The 15,223-nt window shown below is 35.7% G+C and overlaps 1 protein-coding gene across 4 annotated transcripts; it reads right to left on the bottom strand.

Annotated features, from left to right (window-relative positions):
• Nucleotides 1-493: 493 nt before the first annotated feature.
• LOC128157895 (uncharacterized) lies at nt 494-13,324 on the bottom strand. 4 transcript variants are annotated; one of them, XM_052820556.1, is made up of 8 exons: nt 12,455-13,324; nt 8,730-8,802; nt 5,447-5,785; nt 4,171-4,218; nt 2,825-2,919; nt 2,343-2,423; nt 1,761-1,970; nt 494-1,457 (listed from the first exon to the last, which is right to left on the bottom strand). In XM_052820556.1, exons 1-8 carry the CDS (start codon nt 12,464-12,466, stop codon nt 909-911), a joined length of 1,407 nt encoding a protein of 468 aa, XP_052676516.1. In that variant the 5' UTR covers nt 12,467-13,324; the 3' UTR covers nt 494-908. The 4 variants fall into 4 exon arrangements, with proteins under 4 accessions (XP_052676516.1, XP_052676517.1, XP_052676519.1 ...); XM_052820557.1 differs by lacking the exon at nt 12,455-13,324 and adding an exon at nt 9,548-9,568; XM_052820559.1 differs by lacking the exon at nt 4,171-4,218 and having other exon boundaries at nt 12,455-13,322.
• Between the last annotated feature and the right edge of the window lie 1,899 nt (nt 13,325-15,223).

Genomic DNA, 15,223 nt, shown 5'->3' with positions numbered 1-15,223 from the left:
ATAGCAATGTTCTTAACTCTTAGATATCCAGAAAGAGTTTATTGGTATCTGTATATCTTGAAGTGTTTCATTTTGCGTATATATATTCCAGAAGGGTATCACACTTCTACCAACAAAAAGTTAGAAATGAAGATTCTGCTTTAATCTGCCATTAAACCTATTAACGTTTACTTTTCGTTTATTCCGTTTCAATATACCTCAGGTTGACAAATTTGCCATAACTTTGTAAATGCCTGGTTATCATAATGAACATTATTTTTTTTTTCATCTTATATTTAATATGTATGTGTGAATGTGCATGTATGAAAGTTGTGAGGAGCAACACACAACATTCTTAGATTAAAAATGATAGAAACACTTTGAGGCTGAGGATTGGAGAACTTTACCATTAAATCTCCGCACAGCACTCAATTCCACAAGAAAAATAACGGCACTTTGTATCCAAACCTAGTGAGAGTGAGTTTTCCAAATCACAACAAGAGTTTTTTAAAGCTCAATTGTAACAAAATTTAATGAATCTTGTAAAAGCACAAGAAATATATAAACAGTAAAAATCCATTCACCTGGACGGACAAGAAAAATAGAGTTATTAAATCAACAAATATCACTTACAATATTTCATCAACACTCTCAAAAATAATACTGAATCAAATCAAGTCTGATCATTAAATAAACAGATCCATAGTTTACATATACTTATTATATAAATATTGTCGAAAAATCTACTGAATGTTTTTTTCAAACAAGATAGAGAATTAAACTCAGTAAAGATAATATATTTGTAAAAACAAATTATATAATCATGATTATGTATAAAATCTAATTTCACACAATTATTATCATTATATCACAAGTCTTTTATGTATCACAGCTACAGTCTTTAATCGTCAACCATTGGCTCAGGCGGGTCATGTGACCTTGACCTGCGTGGACCACATTTTGGGTCGACCCTGGTTGTACTCTCCGACTCCCTCCGCCTCTTTCTTCTGCGTGTACTCGATCAGTGCGTTCATGCTGAGAGGCTCCCATTGAGAGATGTAGTCGTAGTAACGTCGATGCCTCTCGGGGACCGGGGCGGACTGACAGGAAGTCCTGTCCTCTACCAAGTCCTCCGTCGTCAGACCCAGCACAGACTTGGATTTGGTGGGGGTCGGCAGCTTGGTCGCGTTGAAAGGTCGCGGGATGTCTGCGTTGTCATACATGTCTCGGAACTTGTCTGTAAAGGTTCCCTTGACGTTCGTGTCCTCCTCCTTCATGAAGATGTACTTAGGCTGTGGATGACGGTGTTTCCGGCGACTCATCTGGAGGATGACCTCATCTGTGAATCCCTCACCACCCAAGTCTTCCTCTGGTTTCTGCCAGTCCTCATCGTCTTCTTTGATTGGCTGGCTGGTGAGGTCACGGTGGGTGTTTCCTCCTTCCTTCACCCATTTCATGTAATCTGGCTCAGATTCTGCCTGAAAGTCAAAAAATAAAACTTCATAAGACACTGAGTGTATCTTGGAAAAGTTTTTAAGTCTATTGCATTAAATTATAGCCAAAACTGTACGGCATGCCATGTTATTTTTCTGTCATAACTTCTGATCAAAGTAAATTTGATGTAAATCTGAGACCAATCAGTAAGTTAATGACCTATGAATTTATTCTTGACTTAACAGCATAAATTTATCTAAACAATCTCAATCCTACATCCCTCCTCTTAACATTCAGTGTGGTGAATCTAGAGAGATTATCCTGGTTTTCTTTTTTTGGTCACTTACTCTATCGTCCATCCATGAGGGGAGGTAACGCCCCACCCCGTCCTGGTCAGTATCAAGGGAAGCCACCTCAGGGGGTGGGTTGTTGTGGATCAGGATGTTGGTGCGGTCCTCATTGTTCCTGGAGGCCCGGTACATTAGGTCTACTCTGTGCTTGTAATGGCGCACGCGAGCAGTCTTTGAATGGTCTTGTAGGCGAGCCAACTCTGGAACCTGTGAAACAAAGTGTACATCTACATGTTTAAACAAATAATGAAAATTCAATCTTTGCTTAGCAAAAAAGAAGCTATTTGTTAAAATATGACACTTAATTAATCGTTTATATTGGAGATGTACGTTATATAACTTTTCTGTATTAGTAAACCAGTTTATGTATACATTAATTTTTAAAATCTATGATTGATTAATCTAATTAACAGTAGAACATGCATTTATAAACTTTATTAATGACTGTCTGAATCTCAGATGAATTTGAGATTTTGTGCTTTATGGTGCACCAAACTGAATGGAGCGCACTCAGCACAGTGCCATTTAGAATTGAGCACAGTGCTGTTTCTTGTACAACCACAACCACTAAGTGCTTACGTCTTCTTGTGGACAGAAAAACCTCCTGACTGGTGGGCGGTCCTTGCCGACACTCTCCCTCACAAAGGCTCCAAAGGTGTCCTGTTAAGGTTCAAGGTTATTACATGACAATTTGTCAAGGTTAATATAATAGACATGCAATACATGTAGATGCCATCTATATATATACCTGGCAACATCCTATTAGAGTAGTACATTATGTCAGTGGACTGGTATATTTATTTCTGCATAAAAGCATTCTTGTTTATGTTACAAAGCTGTTTGATTTATTAAATCAGATTGCAGGTTTATACATTTGCTCTGCCATTGTTAATCTCGTTCGTTTTGTCTTTATATTAAAAATATATATATACATTTGTTGATTAATATTGCATGTAATGCATTATCAGCTAACTGGCTGACAACTACTGTTACTGAGAGGCCTGGTTTAATGTACTTATATACAGAGTTATTATTCATGGATTAATGCCACCTCTGTTTACCTTCAGCTCCTGGGGTATGTGGGCGTCGGCCTTCAGCAGTCTGATCTGGGACTCGTCCCTCAGGGTCTTCAACAGTCTGTCCACCCCAGCTCGACCTGTTAAAAACAAAAATACCCTGATAAAGAAAACTCAATGGATTCTGATTAATGAGAGCAAAAATAAAGTTTATGTAGTTCAAACCAATGAATTTTTCTATTGTAAATCACACAGAACAAGTAGCATTCAGCAATTATACGATTTTTACCACCTTTAAATGGTACATATATTTATTGATCCAAGGAAATATAATATAAAACCCTCTGTTTAAACAAATGTATACCATTCATGGTGGACTTGTTAAAATCTGTCTACATCTGTCTCATAATTCAAATGACTAAGTACCAGTATATATATTGCAGGGGTAAGCATGCACACACAACTTTGGGTACTTCGGGTTAGGGATCAAAACACATTATTATACCAAATCTAAATTCAACCAGGACAAATAACATTACAACTTTCTATCACATTCAAAAATGACAGCAGTAATTAATCATTTTAAGTCAGTTATTTTAATAAATGTCTCCATTTTTAAAACATATATTCATTGCGATGGGTTATCCATCGTTATGCATACGTGCCCACAGCTGATTTTGTGGTCTACTCATGAGATAAATGAATAAACGTTAAAATCAGTAAAAGTATTGTAACATTAACATTTTCAAGGTTTAAAGTGTTTTCCAAAGGGAAAATTAAAAACAAAAATGGAGACATTTAAACTTAACCATCTTGTAGATGTTCTGATTAAACTTAAATTTGGTATATAATAAACCTTGTTAATTAACAAATAACAAATATGGTGATGAAAACAAAGTGACTTAAATTTTAATCTTTGATAATCAGATTTCATTTTTTTTCTTTTGGCATTCTTACAAAGGTCAAACTGATTTCCAATGACCATTTAAATAAACATTGTACACAAATTTAAGTTTAAATATTCCACCTTTCTCCCTCCTGCACCTACAAACTTTAAATGTTGTGACTGACTGACTGTTAATATAACCACTGACGCTGGCAAATTGATCTTCTCAAATAGGAGTTATCTCTCTTTGCATTTTAAAATTGATTTCAATTCATAAACTATTTATAATCGTATAACAAGATTTTAGTATAACAGCTGGACTAAATCAGTGCAATAAGAAGAGGAACATGCACAGAGCCTCTATAAACAATAAATTATGGATGAGATATTGGTAAAAGTCTCATTGTTACGGAGAAATTATCAATTTGCCAGTGTCTGATGGGGCAGGGAAGAACAACACAGGGAATATATTGTCCACACTGGATCAAGGGAGACAACCGATTACCTAGGGAATCAAAGGACATCTCGGAACTCTCCCGCTTTCTGCGTTTTCCTGTGAGAGAGGCAAGCATTTGTCATATAGGTAACATCTGTTAACCAAAATGCAGGCGAAGCAATGGAAATGAAATTAAATGTATTACGATGCAAGCTGGGGATATATATATATATGCATGTCAGCTATACACTTAAAATTAAAGATGTGTTAATTAAATTGATACATGTTTTACAAAATAAAATAAAAAACAAAAACAAAAGTAACCATATAAGCCTCTTCTATAAAATCTGCTGGCCAAATATCATATTGTTGAATGATACTGGTTATGATACATATACTCTTCCCCTTCTCAATTTTTTTAAAGAAAAGATGCTACTTTGTTTTTATTGACAAAAAATAATTAATAGCTTTGCTTCTTCTGCTGTACATATAAAGATATAATCATTTTACAATAACGCTAAAAACAAAAAAGAATCTGTGATATTTGTGTACCATTTATGACCATTTTAAAACCAGCAACATGCTAGCAACACTTTAGTGTTTTTGATCTAACAACCAATTAAGAAGATGCACTGCACATATTAAGTGCAATAGGGACAGTTAAAATAGCACGTCTGAAGATGGAAGCCAAGATAAACTTCACAAAGACAGAATGTTTACAGCACTGCGCAAATAACTTGCACAGCAATCTAGACATTCGATAGTGTGAGCATGGGTAGTCCATTGTTTAATTTGCAAAAATACAAAAACGATAATAAAAGAGTATAAAAAACCTGTTTGTTTTATCGCCAGTATCTTGATAAAATAGGTTGCAGTGAAAAATGTATTGTCTGATCAAATCAAATTTTGTTTTGAATATTTTATACAAGAATGTTCAGCTATGAAAAGTTTTATTTTATTTTAGTGGTTCTGTTTTACATGCAATCATCTCTATCAGAAAGAGACATAACTCTCTCCTAAACTTTCATAATAGAGCCGAAAACTATTTGCAACTTCTCAAAAACTCCAAAAGATATAAGCCTTCAATATTTTTTTCCCTTATCTTAGACTATCATATTCTGAAAACACTTCTGAATGTTGTCAACAAGATCAAAAAGAGCAATACATAATAATTAAATTGAAAGCTATTTAGGTAAAGCAATATCTGCGTACACCATTAATATAAAATTTATACATTTTGTACATACATGCAGGGATAAACACCTATACATAGATACATACAAATCATACAAAAAGCCAAGTAGAAATGCATATTTAACACGATTTACATTAATTTTTAACCCACCTCCTTCCTTCCTGAGCTTGCTGTTGATGGGCTTAACAGCCTTCTTCTCTATCTTGGGGTGCAGGAAGTAGTCGGCCCCTTTACCCAGCACCTGGTACAGCTGCTTCTGGTGCCACTGGAGCTTCTCCCCCTCGGGCATGCTCCAGGAGGGGTCGCGGTCCAGTAGCTCTGTGTTTGTGGGGGTACGACTGACCGGCGACAGGTTGGGGTGGAATCGCCGCGACTTGGAGGGCGTTCTGATAGGGCTGGAGGGGACATTGGATGAAGGGGTGGGTGGGGTGGTGACGGAAGCTTTGGCCTTGGATTTTCTCTCTTTACTGGCAGACCTCCTGTCTTCCTCTGAAAAAAAAAGCAAGATGAACCCACTGTTTTTTTTTTTTTCCAATAAATTGCACACATAACCACTTTTACTTTAAAAACTAAACAGCAACAAAACTAATCGCCATTTTACGAACAAAAAAAACCATACAACTTATAAACAAAAAATTGTTTAGTATTTGATATTATGATGTTAATCATAGGTAACCAATACACTCAGAATAAATCTGACCTACGGCTGATTTGACCTCTGACCTAGACAAACACTCAGATCCCAGAGGGACATGGTGGGAGAACAATCTCTCCTGACTTGGCCATAAATCTGTTTCAGTATCTGTCGAGGCCTCCCCTATGTAGAGTCTGATGTGGATAAGAAACCCCACTATTGATTTTTGCCGGTCTGCTGCAGTGATTTATATTTTGAATTTCTTCACATCATAACCCCCACACCGCGCATCTAGCACAAAATGGAACTCGACGCATCCAATGAATTGAATATTTCAATAAGGAAGATGCGGATTTAGCAGAAACGGTACCTCATTGTATCATTGCTTCCTGGCTTTTATGTGCATATAAACAACTTTTAAATACCTAAATGTATATAAACATTCAACACATTATAAACTTTTAGATATGAAAATTTTAAAAGACATATTTTGAACCACTACTAAAATAACTACACATGATTTCAAACGACAACATTACAGAAGTACCAAGTGTGTGGAGGCCCCTGTGAATTTACAATTGAAATGCCTGTACACGCTGTAACATACACCTGTCCGATTTTACCTGAGATTGCTTCCAGACTGCTTGACGATGACCCGATGGAGTTAGAAAGTCGGGATCTAGACGGAAACATGGTGGACAAGAAACGGAGAAACTAGCACAGAGAAACAACACCTATAGAGATCACAGTCCAGGGTTTATTTAGATGTGTCCCAAATCTCTTAGTTCCATTCCCACAGTGACAAACCCACATGTGTAAATATCTCTCTCGATCCTTCAATCAACAACTTGAAATTGTCATTGTAGAGTTCCAAATTTTGATCAGAATCAGTCGGTTTGAGTGCAGCTAAAGATAATATTCATACGCGTTACAAAGATTTCCCATCTACCACAGGTATACCTGTATATACCTTGCCACAGCGTGTTCAGGTGAGGAACAGGTATATAACCAGGTATGGGTTACAATTGCATGGCGATATTGAGTTGGGATTATCCAGGTAGATTTACGGCCCTATTTAATTCCTTTTGAATGCATCCGATACATTGAATCCAACTAAATCTTTATTATTAAGATTAGCAGATTACCCCATTCAACTAATCCATAACAAAGATTATCTTAACCAGCTCTCCAATTTCAGAATATGTAAATTTTATAAAGAAGTTTACATCTAAAAAAAAAAAAAAGGTTAACGAGCTTTGGGCAATTAACTCTAAAGAAAATTTACCCTACCATCTACACCCCATTCCATCAGGTGTAAATGAACAGTTAAAAATTTTTTTTTTTGCCTGTACCTATTTTAATAAAGTATAGAAATACCCAAATTATATTTATTGGAGTGCAGGTAGGTTTTTATCTCTGCATCCATTTTACAGGTGAACTATTTTTAAAGATGAAACACCTGAGAAACTTTCATCCTGCGGCTTAATCCCGACACCTGGAGGCCTCTTTTAATCAAGATTGATCCCCCTACAGGTAAGCTTGTTTATTTTAAGGAGTAACAATGTCAGCAAACTCTGTAAATACACCTGTAATTATTTATGTCCACAGCGAGACCTGTATACACACGTCAATCAAAAACAACCCAGGAATTAAAACTGAAGTACATTATCCGCTGAATTCTTCAAATTCGCAGGACTTTAAACAATTTAGGAGGAACAACTCTTTCTAAGTATCTGATTTACATAGAGTACCTTAATCAAGCATTTAGCATTACAGTTATCAACCCTGAAGATGAGAGAATAAGATTGCCTAAACTGAATTGACTAAAATTAAGATTTTTTGTTATATCAGATTTTCTTCAACTTCATTTTTTTTTTTTTTACACAATAATAGCTTTCTTGAAAAAAGAAAGAAATGCATTATCTCCATAAAGCTTTCTGATTTGAGGTCTATTCTAATAACATAAAGGGGTTAGGTTTGCAAACTACAGAGTAAAATTCAAGGGGGAGAGATTTAAACAATTATTTCACCACATTTATTGCATATAACCATCAACAATGCAGCTCGGTGAATCCAAACAGAGCACAGTTTCTGCCCCAATAAACCTTTAGACTGAGTCCACCAAAAAACTCTTCTGTGATTCAAGGTTAAAATGGTCTAGTGACACACAAATGCAAAGCCTTCTTAACCATCTTTTTGCCTAAAATTAGTCTTAAATAGGTTAAAGAGGACCAATTAAAAACCCCCTCAACAAAATAGAAATTTCATCTGGGAAAAGTACAAATTTTGTGTGCAATACTTAATTTGACAAGCAATTTTGACATTGCAGCTACAAAGACCAACAGGTGAGGACAAAAAGTTGCATAAAGAAAGAGGATTACCCACAAGCAACATTGCCTTGACTCTCGCCCAACGTACTAGTTAACCAAAAACACTATTTGTCCACAGAAATTGTAATTTTTCCTTTCTTGACCTAACAACTTTGAACTGACTTGCCTGTAAAACTTGTACCATCTTATTCTTCGAAATTTTGACTTACTCTTGCTGGTCAATTTGAGAACTCATTGACAATTCTTGCTTGTGAGGAGGGAACTTATATTTAAATATGTCATTACAGAACTTTTGCAGTTTGTATACTGCTTGGACTGTAAAGGGCTCCTAAAAGTAGCAGCCTTGATTTAAGTCTAAATTCTAATGTGGAACATGGCGCCAGGTCAGAAGTAACTTGCCATGAACATCTGTGTTCCGTACCATTATTGGGTCAAGATCACTTGGAGGGGGTCTTGTTTCTGGACTTACCTATAGAATTTTTACACTGTTGAAGTAAAGCTGCCTCTTTGGCCTGTTTCTTTGCCTTCTCCAACTCCTTTTGCTGAAAGAAAACTTCAATATTTAGACTGACTGCAGCCAAAAAGTCTGTACACAATATAAAAGACAAACAAGGATATTAAAAAAAAATTAAATCCCTGAACGGACAATTATTAAAACATGAACAAAATATTGTTATCTAACATCTAACACGAAAGTAATTTTAGTAATTAACTCTTACTGGTAATTATGGCACAAAACTCAAAAATTTTAATAATTTAATCAACAATTCTCATAACCTTTGTAATTTATATTTTGCAGTTTTCATTTTTCAAGCATAACTTTGGAGCTTGCATGTAAGGAATATCAAATTTTATCATTAGCATACATTTATTGTTCTACACCATAGAAAGAGAGAGAGAGAGAGCAAATTAAGGAGTAAGCAATACAATCCACATGAAACAGTTAACAAATCTAAATTAAAAACCAAACTCATTTAACAAAGAACAAAATTTGGTTTCACTCCATATATTTTCAAAACTGCACAATGACTTTTTTTAAAAAAAATTGTCGTTTTAATTAATCTGAAATCCCTATGGGGTTTACCCATGAAACAAGAGCCGCACAACTAGACAAAGGGAAGTCGTATATTTATGAAAATCTCGGGGACATGACAATAATCTACCCAGCCCGGCGTGACTAAAACTGAGGCCTATCCAACACAATGTAACCAATGGAGGATCACTAACGCACTAGCTCTATACACTTGTGTGAATGACACCAACTGGAAAACGGCAAACTGCACTTACAGGCATGGCATTGAACAATTAACAAATTCCTCTCCAAAGAAACAATGGAGGCTCTTTTTTTTGCTTTTTTATCTTCTTCTGTTGTGTAGATATATTGTCTTCTTCAATGAGCCATTCACTGATCAAATTTCTAGATGTTCATCCATTTCTTGGAGACAAAGACAAAGATTTTCAGTACTGATTGTTCAAACAGGGGACTCTATTTCCCTAGCCGTAATAGTCCTCTCTCAAAAATCCTTCGAAGTCTGTCTATCGAGGCTTTGGAATCCTTATTTTTTTGGGGGGTTGAACAAAAATTAATAGTTAAAGTCCCAGTGTTTTCAAACACATCTGATTCTGTTCACACTAAAAAAAATGAGCTATATCTTTCCTACTCAGTAGACAATGTACAAATATAACATAGCCAAACACTTTGATGAAAAAAAAAAAAAGACATTGAAGAAACCCATTCAAAAAAATGACAGATTGACGTGATTAGGTTCAATAACCGCCAAGCATCTCTCCTTGTAATTAAAAAAAAAAGATCATTTAAATTTCATGAAATGTTGCTCTATAGGATGGGGTGAGTAATGAAATCCATTTCTTCATACAAAAGAATTTCTATGTACTTGAATTTTGCTTAAATATGCATGCTTTTTTTTATTAAAGGTTTGCAATAAGGCACTTTGATGCTTTTCTACCATTTTTTGTATATGTCTGAACAAACTCATCAAAAATGTAATCAATATACCTGTATGCTTAACTATAAATTACAACTGATGCCTATTCCTTTGAAGGGTGAATATTGAAAGCAGATTCCTTTGAACATTGACCTTTTACAACCAAAGCTTATAGAGAAAACACACACACAATATCTATCCGATGTTTTTAGTAGTAAACTCAAATAGGTCTCTATCTTCCATATAATGGTAAATAATTATATGAAAACAATGAAATGATTTTTTTAAAAAGTTACACATCTCATTTCTCCTGATTTTTTATACATAACAGAAAATAATTGCTAAAAAGGAATTGACCATTATGCTTTACAATAACATGATGATTCTCCCTCTATTTACTTCCCCCCACATTTCCTGTGGTAACATTCAGATGCTGTGCCACTCAGACAAACTGATTTCAAATGGTGCTAGAACTTGTTTCCATCTATTCACCACATGAGACCAGGCTGTCAGCCAGTAGCGTGTCTCAGTTGTTTCCCTTTGCTGTTGTTTTCCCCCTGCAGTTTCTTCCCTTGTTCCATTACTTATCTCCCTTGGCCATCTAAAATAATCGTTCTAAGGCAAAATCAATTTAATAGTTCGAGAAAGTTTCTTCTTAGGCAGCTAGATTCAAAAGAGGTTTCACAATAGGTAACAATTAAGCCAACTTTGTATTTCCTTTTATAGATCAAATCCAAATTCTAAGTATCTTATACACTTGGATTTTCCTCATAAAAAAATGAAATCCCTCCAAAAAAAGAATAAAAAAAAAAAAATAGAAAAAAAAAGAAAAGGAAAAAAAAAAACCATGAACAAACACAAAAAACCCTCATTTTTCAGATAGGATTGACACAATTATTTTACCTCTAGAGTTTGCTTACAAGTTCAAGAGGAATTCTACCTCCCCATTCATCATACAGTGTACTTTGACTGCCCTACTGTAAAGACATGGCCTGTGTTGTGTACAGCCCATCAAGGTCCATTGGCCCTGGAATGGATAGCCCCCTCAACTTCAGTGAAACAGACCATTAGATGATGACTACTTGGTAATCACACATGAAGGAATGCTATCTTCTGGCCATATCAGAGCTAGGTCTGATCAATTTTTTATTGTTTTCTCTCTTCCCCACAGTTAATGTCCTATTGATTCGTAGAAAAAACATTTGTACATCAAAGGGCTATTGTAAGAAACAGGTCTTACTTGTCCATTCCAAACTACAGTTTCTAACCAGTGAAAGGCATGACTTCATTTCTCCATTTGTGCACTTTAAAAAAACCCCCACCTTTCTTAAAAAAACCCCCAAAAAACTGTATTATGAAGAAAACCTTAAAAATCAAACTTCTAACACCAGAAAATGTTGTCTTTTTCTAGCATCTGCAAATTGACAAAATTTAAACTTAATTTTCGTTCTTTTTCGCTAACCTCCAAATTAGAATAATCAAATTCAAATGGATAAACATTGCAAAACAGAGGTCCATGCAGAGACAAAACCATTACAAGACAAAATTGATAAGCAACATGGACTACACTGTCCTTCCAGTAGTGGTATAGACATTTGTCTTGGAATCTAATTAAGATTCTCTCTGGGACATCAAACATAATGCAATCAATGAATCAGTCTGCATACAAGTGTTATTCTGCAACTCTTTTCCCTCAACATGTGCCAGACAGACAAATATAGCTGCAAAATATACAAATAAGCCTATTAGCACCAGGCCTTACGTTTTCTGAACCAGGAAATCACAAAACCAGGAAAACCCACAAACCAGGAATTGCAGGAAATAAAAGCACCGGAAAAACCACACAACATGGAACCTGATTTCAGAAAGAACATGACCAAATGGTTTCAATTCATTCATATTTCTCTACTACTTCCCTCCCAGTATTTTCCCATTTACTGTATCTCCACATGGGATACTTTTTTTTATTACCTGAAGAAGTTGAGTTTATCCGAATTAAACCTAGCCAAGTGACTGAATCAATGGATGCACTCAATGATGGAATCAATGCCGGGGCCCGCTGCAGAATCCCCAAGTCTCCGTGAATCTACTTCATAATTGATTAATTTCAGAAAATATTCAACGACAAGTTAATATGAAATGCATACTGTGTTACATATACTCAATGCGCAGATCCCATTTCCCCATTACACATGAAACAAAAGCGACATCGCTATCAAAACCTGAACAAAGATTTCAAAGCAAATACCTGCAACATCATGAGGCCTTAATTTTTCTGCCAATAATTTGCTGTACTTGATTTCAATGCGATAGGGATCCTAAAAGTCTGTACACCCTTGGAAGAAGAGCCCATGAATGAACTGTCAGTTCCACACCAGACAGACGATTTTCGGAGGCATGCGGTCCAAATTTAATGAGCCTGGTATCTATGTTTAGGAAGAGAATCAGTCCTCTTTGAGATCGATAAAAAACAAGCAATGTGAATCAATATATAGATGTAGCTCCCAGCCCAATAAATTGTTAATGTACAGGAGAAAGCAGTGAGACTCTAGCATTCACAACTTCTAGTCTGCACCCATGGTAGGCGTCCCAAAGGAGGATGAAACACAGGTACCATTCTACTGATAAATCGACCCCCAAAAAGTAGCCACTTTGTTCATTCACAGATTCCTGCCTCTCAAATTTGCAGTAGAAAGAAAATTATATTAGCATCAATCCAGACCTTTCATGTACTTGTGTACATGCCAACGGCTCAAAATAGCGTCGATAATTTGCGTAGACTGGACATAGACCACGGAAGACTTGATTGTCAATCACTCCTGCACTGACCCAGTCTCTCTTGAATTCCAATTGATTGACCACGCTTCGTTCTCACAATATACAGTCTTGGTGACCATCGCTCACAATGGGCATAACGATAGAGGTATTATCTGTCTCTATTGCTCTCTCAATCATCTTTTCCAGCTCTAGCCACCGTATATATACAGATATGCTATATTAGGGTGATTCAATAGTCTGTAGGTTCCAACAGACCAAGATTACATCAACTTGTGTGTTTCTAACTACCACATAGGGTCAGACTACTCCTATTCGAGATGTCAAACTCTCCATGGAACAATTCAATTTTGCAGAGTCGTCTCTAGCATTCCAAATCTACAGCAAACTGCAGCCTTTACAACAATCCAATGCAATGCCTAATTAACACGCAAGATCTTGAATTCTGCAATATCCATCTCTTCGTCCTGCATGAGTTTCAAAAACAAAGGCCTCAGTGGAGCATTATCTTTGATATGAATGATTTAAATGCTAGAGCCACTGAGATGTACATATATCCTATATTGGTCCTTTTATCAGGAGCATCTGGGAGGCATTAATAATTTAAACAATTATTCAGGCATCGCCTTCCATGTTCTATTCATCACGTTTTACACAAAGGAACTTAAAAAAAAAATTCCAAAAAAGATCAATGTTTCAAGTATAGATGCATCTACCAACTAATGGATTTCTCATAAAGGGATACTGACAAATCCATTCAAAGCCTATAAATTATCAATTTGTGTTGCTTTCATGTTTCAAAATTCATGAACAAAATTTTCTATTTGGGCTTAAACTTGGAATGTAAGAAACATTTTGTAACGCTTGATCTAATTATGCTGTCAAAAATAAGAAAAAGCTACAAATTTTTTGTCAGGAACAACTGTTATCAACTTCCAACAATCTCATGTACACACTTGGAACAATTAAAGCACCATGCCAAGCAATAAAACTAGAGTTATCTTTCCCTGAAGCTGGGTAATGACCAAGGACTACAACCAATTACAGCGAGCAAAAGATCGATGCAGAGCCTTTGAACTTTCACCAGGAAACCCAACCACCAAGGTTGTTGACCCAAGGCATTGCAAAAAATAAAGCAAAATAATGGTCCCCCAAACACATCCTCTCACCATCATCTATATTGGACAGTCAGTTTAATGCCAAACACTGAGATTCTAAACCCTCACTCTGGCAAAATCTAGACTAACTATTGAAGATGGTGTGTAAAATTTGAGTTCCTTTTAAAAAGCAGAATAGAAGTTAAGAAACTCAAAGTGAGGTCAGAATTACAAGGTTTTTCTTATTTGTGGCAGGATTAAAAAAGATTCCAAAGAAGATAAAACAAAAAAAATCAAATTTCCCCCCCCCCAAAACCAGTCTGTGTTGTCTTGCAGGCAGGCAACCAACAGTCCCCTCAATTTTGCAAGGTCCTTGCATTTGATGTAAAGAGCTTGATTAAAAGTCCAATTTGTCAATTAAAACATTAGAAACCAATCTATAAAAGTTTTAAAGAATTCTAATAAAAACAAAAATGCTACATAGTAATTAATTTTGTATATCCCCAGTTAAAATAGAATTCAAACTTCAATGAAAAGCAAGATCATTCAGAAAAACTGATGTCTAGAAAAACATTCTATGCCTTAGTTACCTCAACCAATCAAAAGGGTACCTATCTAAGACAAATATCAAGGCCACATTTCAATGTCCAAATCCATGCTTTGTCATTCCACTAAAAGATGCACTGATTTCAAATGGTGCTAGACAGTATTTTCACTCCAAAATCTATTCACCACTTGAAACCAGGGACCTACAGCAGATTCTCATTTCCATGGAAACAGCTCACATGACCTGCAATCAAAACCCCCTCTAAATCCATCCTAATTTTGTGCCTACAGTAAAACTTACTGGTAAAATGAAGCCCTGCAAACCATAAATTCTTAGTTTCTACACAAACCAAGATTCTCTGCTCCAAACCAGAAATCATTACGATTTGAGAGAAAAAGATGCAACTTCCTGTTTTCGCAAAATTTACTTTTATGTGAGTTCTTCATCATCAGCGAGTTTTACTGTATACATGTAATCCGGATAAGATTTGTATCTCTCCAAGATTTCCTTCAATCGGAGTTTTATCTAAGTGAGTCTTGCTGTTAGTAACCCTGACAAGTTATGCATACCTTTCGGGCTTCGTTATCGGCATCTTCCC

Source organism: Crassostrea angulata, chromosome 8 (assembly GCF_025612915.1).
Source record: "Crassostrea angulata isolate pt1a10 chromosome 8, ASM2561291v2, whole genome shotgun sequence".
NCBI classification, from domain to species: Eukaryota; Metazoa; Mollusca; class Bivalvia; order Ostreida; family Ostreidae; genus Magallana; species Magallana angulata.
This window is presented reverse-complemented; position numbering and strand designations above follow the sequence as displayed.

Bases quoted from the DNA above. Each gene is read 5' to 3' on its own strand.
- LOC128157895 (XM_052820556.1), bottom strand. The intron at 2,920-4,170 runs GTAATCGGTTGT...TGTTTTTAACAG, and splicing joins GATGTCCTTTGATTCCCTAG to GTCGAGCTGGGGTGGACAGA. The intron at 2,424-2,824 runs GTAAACAGAGGT...GAACCTTAACAG, and splicing joins ACATACCCCAGGAGCTGAAG to GACACCTTTGGAGCCTTTGT.